The sequence below is a fragment of the Lytechinus pictus genome, chromosome 11, assembly GCF_037042905.1.
Source record: "Lytechinus pictus isolate F3 Inbred chromosome 11, Lp3.0, whole genome shotgun sequence".
Lineage (NCBI taxonomy): Eukaryota > Metazoa > Echinodermata > Echinoidea > Temnopleuroida > Toxopneustidae > Lytechinus > Lytechinus pictus.
This window is the reverse complement of record NC_087255.1, coordinates 31,963,139-31,975,982: the sequence shown is the minus strand read 5'-3', so window position 1 is coordinate 31,975,982 and position 12,844 is coordinate 31,963,139. Positions and strand designations below refer to the sequence as shown.

At 34.1% G+C, this 12,844-nt stretch overlaps 1 protein-coding gene across 4 annotated transcripts; it reads left to right on the top strand.

Annotated features, from left to right (window-relative positions):
* The first annotated feature begins 1,133 nt into the window (after nt 1-1,133).
* Nucleotides 1,134-8,966, top strand: LOC129271190 (thioredoxin domain-containing protein 12-like). 4 transcript variants are annotated; one of them, XR_010295040.1, is made up of 6 exons: nt 1,134-1,194; nt 2,629-2,681; nt 3,387-3,460; nt 4,119-4,272; nt 5,054-6,236; nt 6,391-8,966. XR_010295040.1 is itself a non-coding variant. In XM_054908563.2 (5 exons), exons 1-5 carry the CDS (start codon nt 1,181-1,183, stop codon nt 5,113-5,115), a joined length of 357 nt encoding a protein of 118 aa, XP_054764538.1. In that variant the 5' UTR covers nt 1,134-1,180; the 3' UTR covers nt 5,116-8,966. The 4 variants fall into 4 exon arrangements, 1 of the variants encoding a protein (XP_054764538.1); XR_010295041.1 differs by having other exon boundaries at nt 5,054-6,366; nt 7,212-8,966; XR_010295039.1 differs by having other exon boundaries at nt 5,054-6,654; nt 7,205-8,966.
* The last annotated feature ends 3,878 nt before the right edge of the window (nt 8,967-12,844 follow it).

Genomic DNA, 12,844 nt, shown 5'->3' with positions numbered 1-12,844 from the left:
CCTGGGTTACAGTTAGCCTTGAGGACTCCATGATCATATTTTTTAATGATTTTGATATTGTCATTTGATCACGGAGCCTTGAACCCCCTTCCATATACATAGATAGATACATACATAGAAATCACATAAATGTCTATCATTCTATTTATATATACACCTTCATACGCCTAATGGCGTATGAAGGTGCAAAAAATATATTATTTAAAAGGTTAAAAATGAGAGGTTTCTTACCAGACCGATCTCGTGTAGATCCCTCGATCCATTCGTATACACCGCACATACATGTGAACAACTTTCCCTTTGATGGACTATAAATACCCCAAAATGTATCTTTTTGCTTTTTCTTATGGTGACACAAATTCTTTATCCATGAAGTATTTTTTTTTAATCTGTATTACATGCCCTCCTATAGAAAGAACTCATGATCTACTAATAGATGTGATAAAAGAGTAAAATATACTAAAGTAATGGGGAAAGTTGTTCACAAGTGACATCACACATCTTTGTCGCATTGCCAATATGAGGATCTCCATAGCATGAGTGATCGCAATATTCAAATGCTCATAACTTTCTCATTATTTGTCCGATTTTTCTCAAACTTTCGTTGACCTGTTTCTTTGATTATTCTGTTTCCACACAAGCTATCTTGTTCCAAAGGTTTTATTCTCCTTAAAACTTTAAAATGTCATAACTGTCTTATTTTACATGTGATTTTGATGAAATTGACAGTGTTATGCTTCTTTGATTTTACTCTATTGATTCAAATCAACTTTTTCTGGGGTAAATTTGACCTTTAAGTGTAAACAATCATGGAATTGCCCAAATCTCTTAAAAATTGAAATATTGTTTAAACAATAAATAAAAAATAAAAAGGAGTGAGTGACATCAAATGTCTCATATGAATATATCACTGTTGTGCATTTAACTGCCTTGTGAAAAGATAAAATAAAATATTACAACTTTCTTATTTCATATCCATTATCATTTGGATCGATTGCCAGATCGATTTCTCTTTTTCTTCAAATAAACTTTTTTTTTTTTGGGGGGGGGGGTGGTTGGACTTCCCCTTTAGAAAAAAAAAGGATCCGATCATAACATGCTCTTTTTGACACAATTCTCTCTTTTGTTTTTAGGTTTTGGAGAACAGTATGATTGGCTTAACTTTGAAGATGGAAAGGAGATGGCCCAAAAAACGTAAGTTTGCGTTCACTATTCATCGTAGTCAATTATTGTGCTGCCAGGTATTGTAGAAGGAAGTATATCTAGGTACTGTTCATCTCATCACTGTCTTCATTAATTCAGGGGTGTGAGAGTTCATCTTTTTAGCTTTAATATTCAGCTATTTTGTGCTATTTCATTTTCAAAGTTTGTGTACTCTGTCTGTACAAAGGTGTAGAAGCTTTTGCAATTTCAACCTTTTTTTCATTTGTGGTCACTCACACCCCTTGTCTAATAAAGTGGTCAAAATATATGAAAAATTTCTGATAACAAAAGAAGAGGTAGATTAAAAAAAAAAACAATTTTTAACTAGACTGTGGAATGTGTGTAATTTCAGTGAATTTCAGAGCTGTTCAAAAGTTTCAGTTTCACCCTTTTCCTTAGATATAGCTTGTTTGATCATATAAAAAATTTAATAAAGACTCTGCTAGCCATTGCAAATAGTAGTCTGCAAGCACAGACTAATGTTTGACACTTAAACCAATAACATGTCTAGAGTGAAGACTAGATGCCAAAGGCTCTGTCTGTGTACTGTAGAACTAGCCAAAGTACATAGTGAATCTAGTCTCATCACTTCAGACGGTGCATTATACGAATTGCAAACACCAAGGGTTTGTGCCTGCAGACTACGCAAATAGCCCCAAAACAAAAGGCAAGCTAATCTAAAGAATTTTTTCTGACCCACTTGAGACAATAACTAAAAGAGTGATGATTTGTTTTATTATACTGAAATAAATAATAGTTTCAGATCTGTATGTACATGTACAATATCAATAAGTTTGTTTATAAATAGTTTTGGTTTCAATTTTGAATTTAATGGGAGGAATGGACCCCCCCCCCCCCCCCGTACAATGCAATTAAAACATGTCTATAAAAAATATGTGGATTCAGCTGGAATCAAGGGGGCTTACTATTGTACACAAAGTTCACAAACCTGTGCCGGCCCTAAAATGGTATTAAGGAGTTTTCACTCCACATCACACAAGGTATTAAAGAACTTAGAAAATTTTGTTATTAAAATGTCCTTCATGATGAATAAAACCAAGAAGTCTTTGTCGTTAATTGGTGAATCAAAACAGCGTTTTCATCCTGGAATCTTGATGAACAACATATTTGCAATTCTTTGTCAGCATCGAAATTAGGTCTGTGATGACAAAACTGCTGTTCCGGTTCACCAAATTCCAACAAAGACCTCTCAGCTGTTCTTTGTCATTTGATGGGCATTTTCAATACATCTACTGTGTTCTTGAATCTTGAGCTAAAAAAAACCCTACAGTATCCAACCCACCTAGATGTGTCACTATCAAAAGAAGTCTTCAATATATCCCAACTGAACATGCATGTCAGATATTTTATCCCCAGTATGCACATTGTACAATCAAATATGTTTCTCTAATATTTTTTTTACAGCAACAAACCATTGATGTTGGTTATTCACAAGACCTGGTGTGGTGCATGTAAAGGTGAATATGGTATTATTTTTTAATCTATTCAAAGGAAAGTGGTTGTAGCAAGCAGTAATTGTAACCATATCTTGGTAGGTCTTGATATGGTATATTTTTATACATCCAACTCTGCCATATCATGCAATATTCATTGTAATAGATGCAATATCTGATAAACCACAAAAGAAACCTAATATTATTATAATACATACAAACCACTTGCCATGAAAACAGCAAGACATTCAGTTTAAAAAGAAAAAAAGAGAAACAAAAAACTTACATGCACATTTAGCTCCTTTTGACGCCATATAGTATTTCGCATTGCGTTGCTTATTGCGTGTTGTCTATTTTGTACATTTGAGTTGGATAATTGCCTCGTGGAGTTGAATTATTTAGCAATAATGCACTCTTTTTGTCCATTGATACAGGTAATCTAAAATACATAGGACATACATTATCATGATAACAATATTGCGTGTTGGTGAGAAAACCTCTGGAATGATAATTAATACATCCATGGCTTGTAGGTCTAATGACTTTTTAAACAGATGTCATGCACTTTGTTCTTTGATGAACATTAGTCTTTTAGTCATTTGACATGGCTTGACCAAGATGAAAAGAGAGGTACAATACAGCTGTAGAAGAGATTTTTTAAATGGTTGAGGAAAAAGTTGTAAAGCTGTCTAATGATATCTTGCTTTATTTTATTTTTTTTCCATTCAGCCTTAAAACCCAAGTTTGCTGCCAGTGAGGAAATTCTAAAACTTAGTAGTAACTTTGTGATGGTCAATGTTGAGGTAAGTTTACATTTTATTACTACAAACATGTCTTAGTTATTCATATCTTGTCAACCTAGTGACTTCAAAATTCCCTTAATATTATAGATTTGTACAGACACATTACCTTCCAGTAGTACTGTAGACTGTTACATTGATATTGCTCTTAATTCTCTATTCTTGAAATTCACTCCTTGAATAAGTTATTCATATATGGAAACAAATGAAGGAGTTGAATAAAAGTTTAAGGGTAAGCAAGGTGGCATTATTCAAAACTTGGAGGCTGAGGTTTTTCTGATTCCATGCATCCACAGACAACCTGGTACTACACTCCAATGCAGAAGCTATAGACAGTGTTGTACAGTGTGTAGCACAATATACCATGGAATCCGACAATGAGGATGCTTTCTTTGCAGCTTTCCTGCAGTCGCTATTATGTCTTTGGTGACTGTGATGATTTATAATGAAAAGCTACTTGCAGGAATGACATGGCTTTGACATTTGATAAGGTGTCTTATCCAATCTATTGTAATTGTTTTATGTTGGATTTTATTGATGTTTGTTTGTAGTTTTTTTTATACTCAATTTGCGGAAGTAAATTTAAATTTAAATTTGTCTAATGTCCATTTTGTCAACTTATTAAACCTGTCACATTCTCTTTCGGGTTTCTCTTTCCTAGGATGATGAAGAACCAGAAGGATCTGAATTTCAACCTGATGGTGGATACATTCCCCGTATTCTCTTTCTCAACTCAGATGGCGCTGTTCAAACTGATCTATACAACACAAAAGGAAATCCTAAATACAAATATTTCTACTCTAATGCAGATATGGGTATGTACAATGCACATACCTACTAGTTAGAGATTTTCATGGGTAGTGTTTCTCTGTATGGTTGTGCAAAACATTATTTGTGGACTGGTTCATGTAATAAATTTAACTCGGATATTAAGAGAGATTACTCTGATATTTACCCAAATGTGTTGGTGAGTTGCTGCATGGTTTACACTCACTTTGATGTCTTCGATATTATGAAACAGTTCTTGAACATTGGATGGGCCTAAATTTGAAGATATAATTAGCTTTAGCTTTCTGGTGTATGCAATCACTAGATTTGTAACATGAGGCATTTTGTCAAAGAAAAATAAAAATTATTTACTGGGGATGCTGAATCTTCTCAAATGAAACATTATATTTCCCCAAAACAAACAGAAAAAAAACATTATTTTATTTACACAGGTACACATTTGTAAGATTGGAATGTCAGATCATACTCCAAAATAATTAACCTTTTAAGCCTTAAACTTTAGACATGCTTGAAACACAATAAAAAATTCTTTTAACGGTCATGATACTTGAATAACTAGCCATTTTTAGCTTTTTAAGGATCATGATACTTCAATAACGAGTCATATTTAGCTTTTATTCTTATCCCTTTCATTTTTGTTTTGTATTTGATGTATTATTGAAATTGTATTTTCCTTTTCCTAAATATTCTGGCTTGCTTTAATGCAGCTCTATCTTTCTGGCATTTATTTTTTTGAATGAATAATCAAGATTCCAAAGGATAATTTCAGATTTAACGCCTTTTCCCTTCTTCCTCTCTCTGATGCAGTTACTACGGCAATGCAGCTTGCAGCCAATGACCTTGGAGGAAGCAGAAATGTAGAGTTGTGACGAGTGGAGGAAATAGTCCTAAGCTAAGCAATAAAGCCTTTTATTATAAAATACCACAAGTGAATTTTTTCAAGTTTAGTTCACTAAGGCACCGCATCAGAAATGCTTATTAGGGTTTCTGCTTCACAGTGGCTTTCCCATGTTGTTCTATGCTGAAATGGGAGGATTATCATGGAAAAGTCACTAATGGCATTCCTGCATAAGGACATGGATTGGCGTAACTTTAATTTGTATAGCCTGTCTTAATGTTTAGTTCTATTTATTGCTCGAAAAGGAAACATTTCATTTCATTTTCATATGTATTGGGGGTAATTGTTCAGACAAAGATTAAACCCCTTATTTGAAAGATCACAGCATTACAACATGTTAACCCAGTCACTGTGTGAAAATGCTGCAGTATAGTAAGGATGATATCACAATGTATTCTGTCCAGTAGGGATGATGTCACATTGTTACTCTCAACAAGATGAAAATTTAAGAAAAGAGGGTTTGAGTTGGTATTTTCTTCTATATTGCTTAAAGGAATTATGAATTCTAATTGCCTACAGCCTTCTTACAAATAATTTTCTGGGAATTTTAAAGAATTTATTGTATTTATTGTTTGATTTTTTAAAAATCAATTTTGCTTAAAGGAATTATGAATTTAAAAGCCTACAAATAATTTTACTAGGGATTTTAGAGAATTTATTGTATTTATTGTTTGAATATGTTTTTTTTCTTCTTCTCTATTTTGCTTAAAGGAATTATGAATTTAAAAAGCCTACAGCCTTCTCACAAATAATTTTACTAGAAATTTGAGAGAATTCATAGTATATAAAATATCTAAAACATGGCAGAACCTGAACACTTTGAATATGTTTCTGGTGGGGTTCACTATCTCATCAGCACCACTGTAGCAGTACACTTTCTTGACAGAAAACCCTAAAACTATGTATTACCTTGCATGAAACATTTCAATTTCACTTCATTATACTGTTTTATTATATTTTCTTATGGTATAAAGATAGCTTTATGTTTCAACTATTGGACACATGGATAAGCATACCGGTAGTTAAGTATGTAAAAGTTAAGAGAGCAAGTTAGTTATTCACATCCTTGTGTTTTACAATTGACAGTAACAGGTGCTCACTTGAAGGGTGTAACCTTTATAAAGGTTTATAGCTTTATGTTTCAACTATTGGACACATGGATAAGCATACCGGTAGTTAAGTATGTAAAAGTTAAGAGAGCAAGTTAGTTATTCACATCCTTGTGTTTTACAATTGACAGTAACAGGTGCTCACTTGAAGGGTGTAACCTTTATAAAGGTTTATAGCTTTATGTTTCAACTATTGGACACATGGATAAGCATACCGGTAGTTAAGTATGTAAAAGTTAAGAGAGCAAGTTAGTTATTCACATCCTTGTGTTTTACAATTGACAGTAACAAGTGCTCACTTGAAGGGTGTAACCTTTATAAAGGTTTATTTTTGTGGGGCTTCATGCCATTCAATGTTTCTTCACACAACTAAACAATTATGTCTTCTTCAGGACTATACCGTGTGAGTCGGAAAAAACTTGACACCTCACAAATCCCCAATTTAAGGGGAAAAATATGTCATGAACGCATAAGTATGATATATGGATGGAAAGAGTATCTTCTCCAAATATTTTGATTTATGTGGTATGTCTTCAAGCTTGGATAATCAGTAGGTATTCTTTGAAGCGATGTAAACTTTGATTTGTGCCAAAGTAAAGCATGGCTGCAATGAATGAATCTAGACGCCAATGATATCATAATCCTAAATGAGTTAGTAAACGTATTTGCAAATCCGTTTTCAATGAAATTGACTTGAGCATTCATACTAAACAGTTTAGTAAAAATTGAAAAGGTGTTTTGAAATGGATTTTAATGCAGCCCTTGTAGGATTATAACATCATTGACTTCTGGATTGATTCATTGCAGTCATGCCTTACTTTGGAGAAAATCAACATTTACATCACTGCAAATAATACCTCTTTATCATTCAGGGGTTAACACATACAACATAAATATGGTATCAAATTATTTGAGAGAACAAATTTTTTCCTTAAATTGGGGATTTTTGAGGTGTCAGGTTTTTTTTTTTACTCACAAGGTATACATGAGCTACAGATGGAGTGTACAGCATCAAATGTGGGCGATTCTCATTTCCATCTACATAGTTCAGTGATGAAAAATATTTATTGCGTATTAAACATGTAAGTTATAATTTGGTGACTTGAAAGTTTTTATATGTGAATGCATTGGACTAATGGTTGTCATGAATTTGATAAAGGTCTGGGTTTAATACTTCTCATTATCTGTTCTTGTGCTTATGCAAATAAGTGCTTTGAGGTGCTATTTGAACTAGAGTATGCTTATTGATTTTCAGCAATATAGTTCACCTATTTTGAAGAAAAAAAATCATGGCAGTAAATTGGATGTGGTAATATAGACAAAATCAGGGACACCTGTTTCAGTTGTTGTATATAGATGTACATGTTTGTGTAGATGGGAGTATGCATGATATCAATTGAGAGACCTTGAGTAATTTGTAATGGGCACAAATGTATGTATAGGTATGACACACATGTGATGGGCATAAAACTGTAATGATACCAGGGCAGTGGTAATGATTTTTTAACAGGGGTGCTGGCTTGATAGAAAAAAGTGACGACCAAAAAACTTTTTCAATACAAAATGATGGTAATTTGGGTCAGGAAAAAATGTACAATTCTGTTGTCATTGGGCTACGTCGTGGACTTGAGAGGATTAAGTCTGTGGTTGAATCACAAGTCCTGGTAAGAGAAAGAATATGAAAATAAGAAATTAGTGCCCCAGTAACAGCCAACTTATGGAGTGAAATGTAAGAGTATCATGCAGTTTTGAAATTCAGAGACACTACATTGATTCAAATTGTAAAAGATATCAAACCATGTTGTTTGTTTTGTGTATTGTTGACTTATTTATGCTCAGAATATCATGAATATGAGTATTGTATTTTGTTCAAGGGGGGGGGATGTTGGATGAGGCCATTTAATAAAACTAAGTTGTGCATGAATTTACAGACAACTGGGGGGGGGGGGGGGGGTTTCCACAAAGATTTAAGTGTGACTTAGAGTCAGGTTGCCTGTTACATATCATGTGCGCGTTGGCAGTTTAGTTCGACTCTAAGTCATACTTAAACCTTTGTGAAACACCCCTGGTGGTTCCTATGTGTCAATGACTGTTATTCCAATCAGCTTAAATTGAAATCCGATGTTTTAATTTTTTGTATAATAAGCATCTTGGTGCAATTCTTATTTGATTAGGGTAATAAGAAAGTCACTTTTTCCAAAGAACGGGTCACTAGTTGACTGTAATATTGAACAAATTGAAGCTCCTTCCTGGTATGTGGATGAATGTTGATACCCAAGTTAGTTTCTTGGGAAATTCCACTCCAAAAAAAAATGATTTGAATAGAAAGGGATAAATCAACCCATCAGTTCTTTACACACCAATGTGAAGTGCATATAATTATTTAGAAAAAAAGAAATTTTTCAAAGAAATTTTCAGCATCATGCTTGCTTGATTTTTTCACTTTTTGTTTGAAATTTACTGTTTGTGGGTTGGACTTTCCCCAAGACCCTGTCTACAAATTTGTTCAAAGATATTGTGCAAACAATTCAACTAAAGTATTAGGTGTTTTAGCAAATCAATGAGTCAAGTGAAATAGTTGTTAGCTTGGTTTTTAGAATCATTTTATCAATAGACTCTGGTAAAGTCGTGATTTATAACAAGTTTCATAATATTGTCTTCTTCCCTTGATATAAAGTGTACCAATTTAATAAAAGAGAACATTGAAATACAATGGTGGTGTGTCTTTGTCAATGTGTATAAACATCACATTATTATGTGTAAATCTGCAAATAATATTTTCCAGGATTTAATAGCGAAATCAACGCTGAAGCGACTGGAGGAGTCAGAATTTAAAGGGGTGCTCCGAACTGAAAATATTTGTATCTAAATAAATGGAGTAAAATTCACAGAGCAAAATGATGAAAATTTCATTAAAATCTGATAACAAAGTTATTGAATTTTAAAGTTTGGCAATATTCTGTGAAACAGTTATATACATAATTAGGTGGGCTGATGATGTCACATCCCCACTTTCCTTTTTCTTATGTTATTACGTAAAGTAGTTGTTTCATTTTTTTCATAGATGTGTGAATGATATGAAAAATTGTCTTCTTTATAATGAAATAACAGGAATGAATATGTAATGCACTAAATCAGTTGTCAATCCAATTTGTTTAGTTCTTGGAGAAAAAAAATGAATCAACTTAATTTCATAATACAAAAGAACAAGTGGGAATATGACATCAGTTTGCTCATTGAATATTCATGACTGTTCCATAATGCTCGGAATGATGCAAATCTTTAAAATGCCAGAGTTTTGTTATTGCTTGTCCGTTTTTGATCAAATTTTCAGTATTTTATTTATTTCTATGATTTCTCTTTATCTGTTCAAATCATATTGTTTGCTACATGGAGTACCCTTTAAAACAAAGGTTTTGGTAATTCAAAATCAAAGTGTCTATCACTTTTGTAGTTCATTGCTTAATTGTATTTTTGTTATGTTTATTATTTTATAAAATGGACATGGTCTTTGTCTAGCTAGTCATTTTTTCATATATTATTATTTTTGTAGATATTGTTCATGGGTAAGCTTTAGGTAGTAGTAGTAATAGTAGTAGTAGTAGTAGTAGGAGGAGGAGCGATTGTGATACCTGATAGTTCGTGGAAAGGGCAAGGTTGGTTGGATTGTGTTTATTTCATAAACTTCTATAAGTAATGATATAAAGAGTACGGAGAGAGGACACTAGACAGCGTGTCCCACAAAAAAGTAAATGGCACTTTAGATGGGTATAATATTAAAAATACAACATTAAATTATTCATACCTTTACCCCCGTAAACTACAATTCATTTTGTACAACTGGATGAAATAGTCATGCGATATGGTCTAATAATCATAAAAATATGAGAATTTTTTCATTACAGCACAGGAAACCTCTCCATCCAAGTTTCGTATTAAGTAGTATGTGCAGTCAGGTTCAGCCAGCAATATTTGGTATCTATTCACGTTCATCCACAGGCGTAAAAACCTGCAGGGTTTTTCTTTTCTTCAGGACTTAAAGTTGACCTAATCATTCATCTGATGAATAGAAATTGTTGCAAAGCCTACATGACGAACAAAAGAGAGATGCATTTGTTGAAACAGGGGTCACAAAGTGTAGGTTATCTTGACCAGGACACATCTCATAACACACCAACATTTTCATTGCATCTTGGTTCAAATGAAAACTGCAATTCTCAATCATTCATTATAATAATTATTTATGGTAGGGCAGCAGTTCACCACTCCCGAGCAGAGGGCTTCCGTGGTTCAAAGATATGTTCAAACTAATATAAATCTGAATAGGGTACAAGATGAGTTCGAGGCAAAATGCAATCAACGAGCACCATGTAAGATGTCAGTTGTCAAAAATGTGCTCAAATTGATACAGGACAATGGGTACTAGCAACAAGGGCAGATCGGAGAGAAGAGTAACAGTTCGAACACAAGAACACATTGACATGGTGAGGCAAAGCACTCTCCAGAACCCTGACAACAGCGGCGTAACAGGGGTCGGTGGCCAGGGGGGGGGGGGGGGCAAGAGCCAAAAATTTCCCGGTCATATCATGGTATGAACAGGCGTAATGGTGTAATGAGGCGACTATTTTGAGAGGGCCAGATATTGCGTATAGGGCAGAATTTTTTTTTTAAAGTTGCAAGCGAGCGAAGCGAGCGAGCAAATTTTTTTACCTTTTTGATACATAAAAATCCAATTTTTGTGATAGATTTTGAAATGATCGATATCCAGAAAATAATATATTTCACTCTTCTCTCTTCCATTCCTTTTTTGTGGTCTGAACGCCACTGTGAACAGGATTCTTTGCGGCAGTAGCGTGAAGAGTAAAAAAACGAGGGGCGCAGTATGACACATGTGCTAAAAAGCTGCTTAATAATAAGTCCCGAGCGAGCGAAGCGAGCGAGAAAAAATCACCTTTTCATGAGAATCTACCTTTGAGATATTTTTGAAATTATATTCAGTAAATAAAATGATATCCTACACTTTTCCTTTGCTTTTCTCTCCTCCTTCTTTTTTGTTCTTGTTTGTAGAACTTTTGGGGGCCAATGGCTTAACCCTTCCATACTCATATATGGCAGTGCTGTGCGGTTGGGGTCCGGGGCGGAGCCCCCGGAACTTCTTGATATCAAAGCCACTTAAACCTCGCAGATTGCCGCTATTTTAATCAAATCGCGAGTATATACAGAATATAGCTTTTACACAACACATTTATTCAACCCAGTTGCGTAATGAACCAAATATTTGAGGTGGTAAAACATAGCATTGTGGGAAAATTTACATCCTACATCCATTGCATGTTGGTTCTACTCTTTCTATTTGTCATTATATTGATTTTTTATGTATTGTTTTTTATTGTTCATATAATATTGTATATTGTACCTTTTTAATGGATGTGAGTAAATTGAATTGAATTGAATTTGTTAAAAGTCGCCAGCGTGCAAAGCGAGCTGGAAAATTGCCTATTGAAATTGAATTCTAATTATGTGATAGATTTTTCCATTATATTCAGCAATGCTGACAGCAAATAACACATTTCATTGTTTCCATTCATTTTATTATACGTTGTCTCCTGTATAATTTATTTTATTTCCTCTTGGGTGTGGAACCAAGACCCCCCCCCCCTCCCCGCGCCTGTACGCCAGTGATTGAACGTGATTGAACGGGGGCGTTATAGAGCCATTTGATGGTTATAGATTAAGAGCCCCTACTGCTTTGCATAAAATTTAGCAAGCTTATAGCACAATGTTGCGTGCAGTTCATCTTTCTTCCCGCTCTTTATTTTCAATCCTCGGCAGCCCGGTCGTGTTATTATTTTTTTTTCTTGTCCCTTTTGTTTGTTTTCTAATTTAGCTTATGACTAATTCCATTCTTCCTTCGTTTCCCGCTATTGTTTGTCATTTTGTCATTTTTTAATTTATTTCCCATCAAGCTACTGCATTACATAAGCATATTACGGAATGATTTGTTCTTTGTCAAATGTTCTTCTTTCGTACATTTTCCCGCTTTTTTTCCTTTTCCATTTCAAAAAAAAAAATCTTCGTTTTCTTTTTCCCTTTCCCTTTCCCTTTCCCTTTCCTCCTTTCCTTTTCCCCTTTCCTCCCCCTTTCCCTTTCTTTCTCCCTCCTTTTTTTTTATTTTTCCCGTTTTTTTTTATTTTCCCGGTGAAATCCGCCAGGGGGGGCAGCTTGCCCCGCCTGTTACGCCACTGCCTGACAAAGTTGCAGGAGAAACACAGTGTTCCACAAATAGCTGAATCAACCAACATTCAACCGAATTACACATGAAGACCTAAAATTTCATCCCTACAAACTAGGCATGAAAAATAAATACAGAACTTTTCAAGGTGAGATTATGGATTACCAAAAAATGTTTGGACTGATTTCCTTTTAGTTATTGTTTATTGTAGTATACATATATTAGTATGGGCCCGCAAGTTGTGGGCCTAAATATAAAAAGGGGAAAAACGTAAGATTGAGTGAAGACGTAATTGTACTACGCACATTATTCAACGAAATAACGAAACTTGAATTGAAATGTTTTCTGACGAGTGCTGA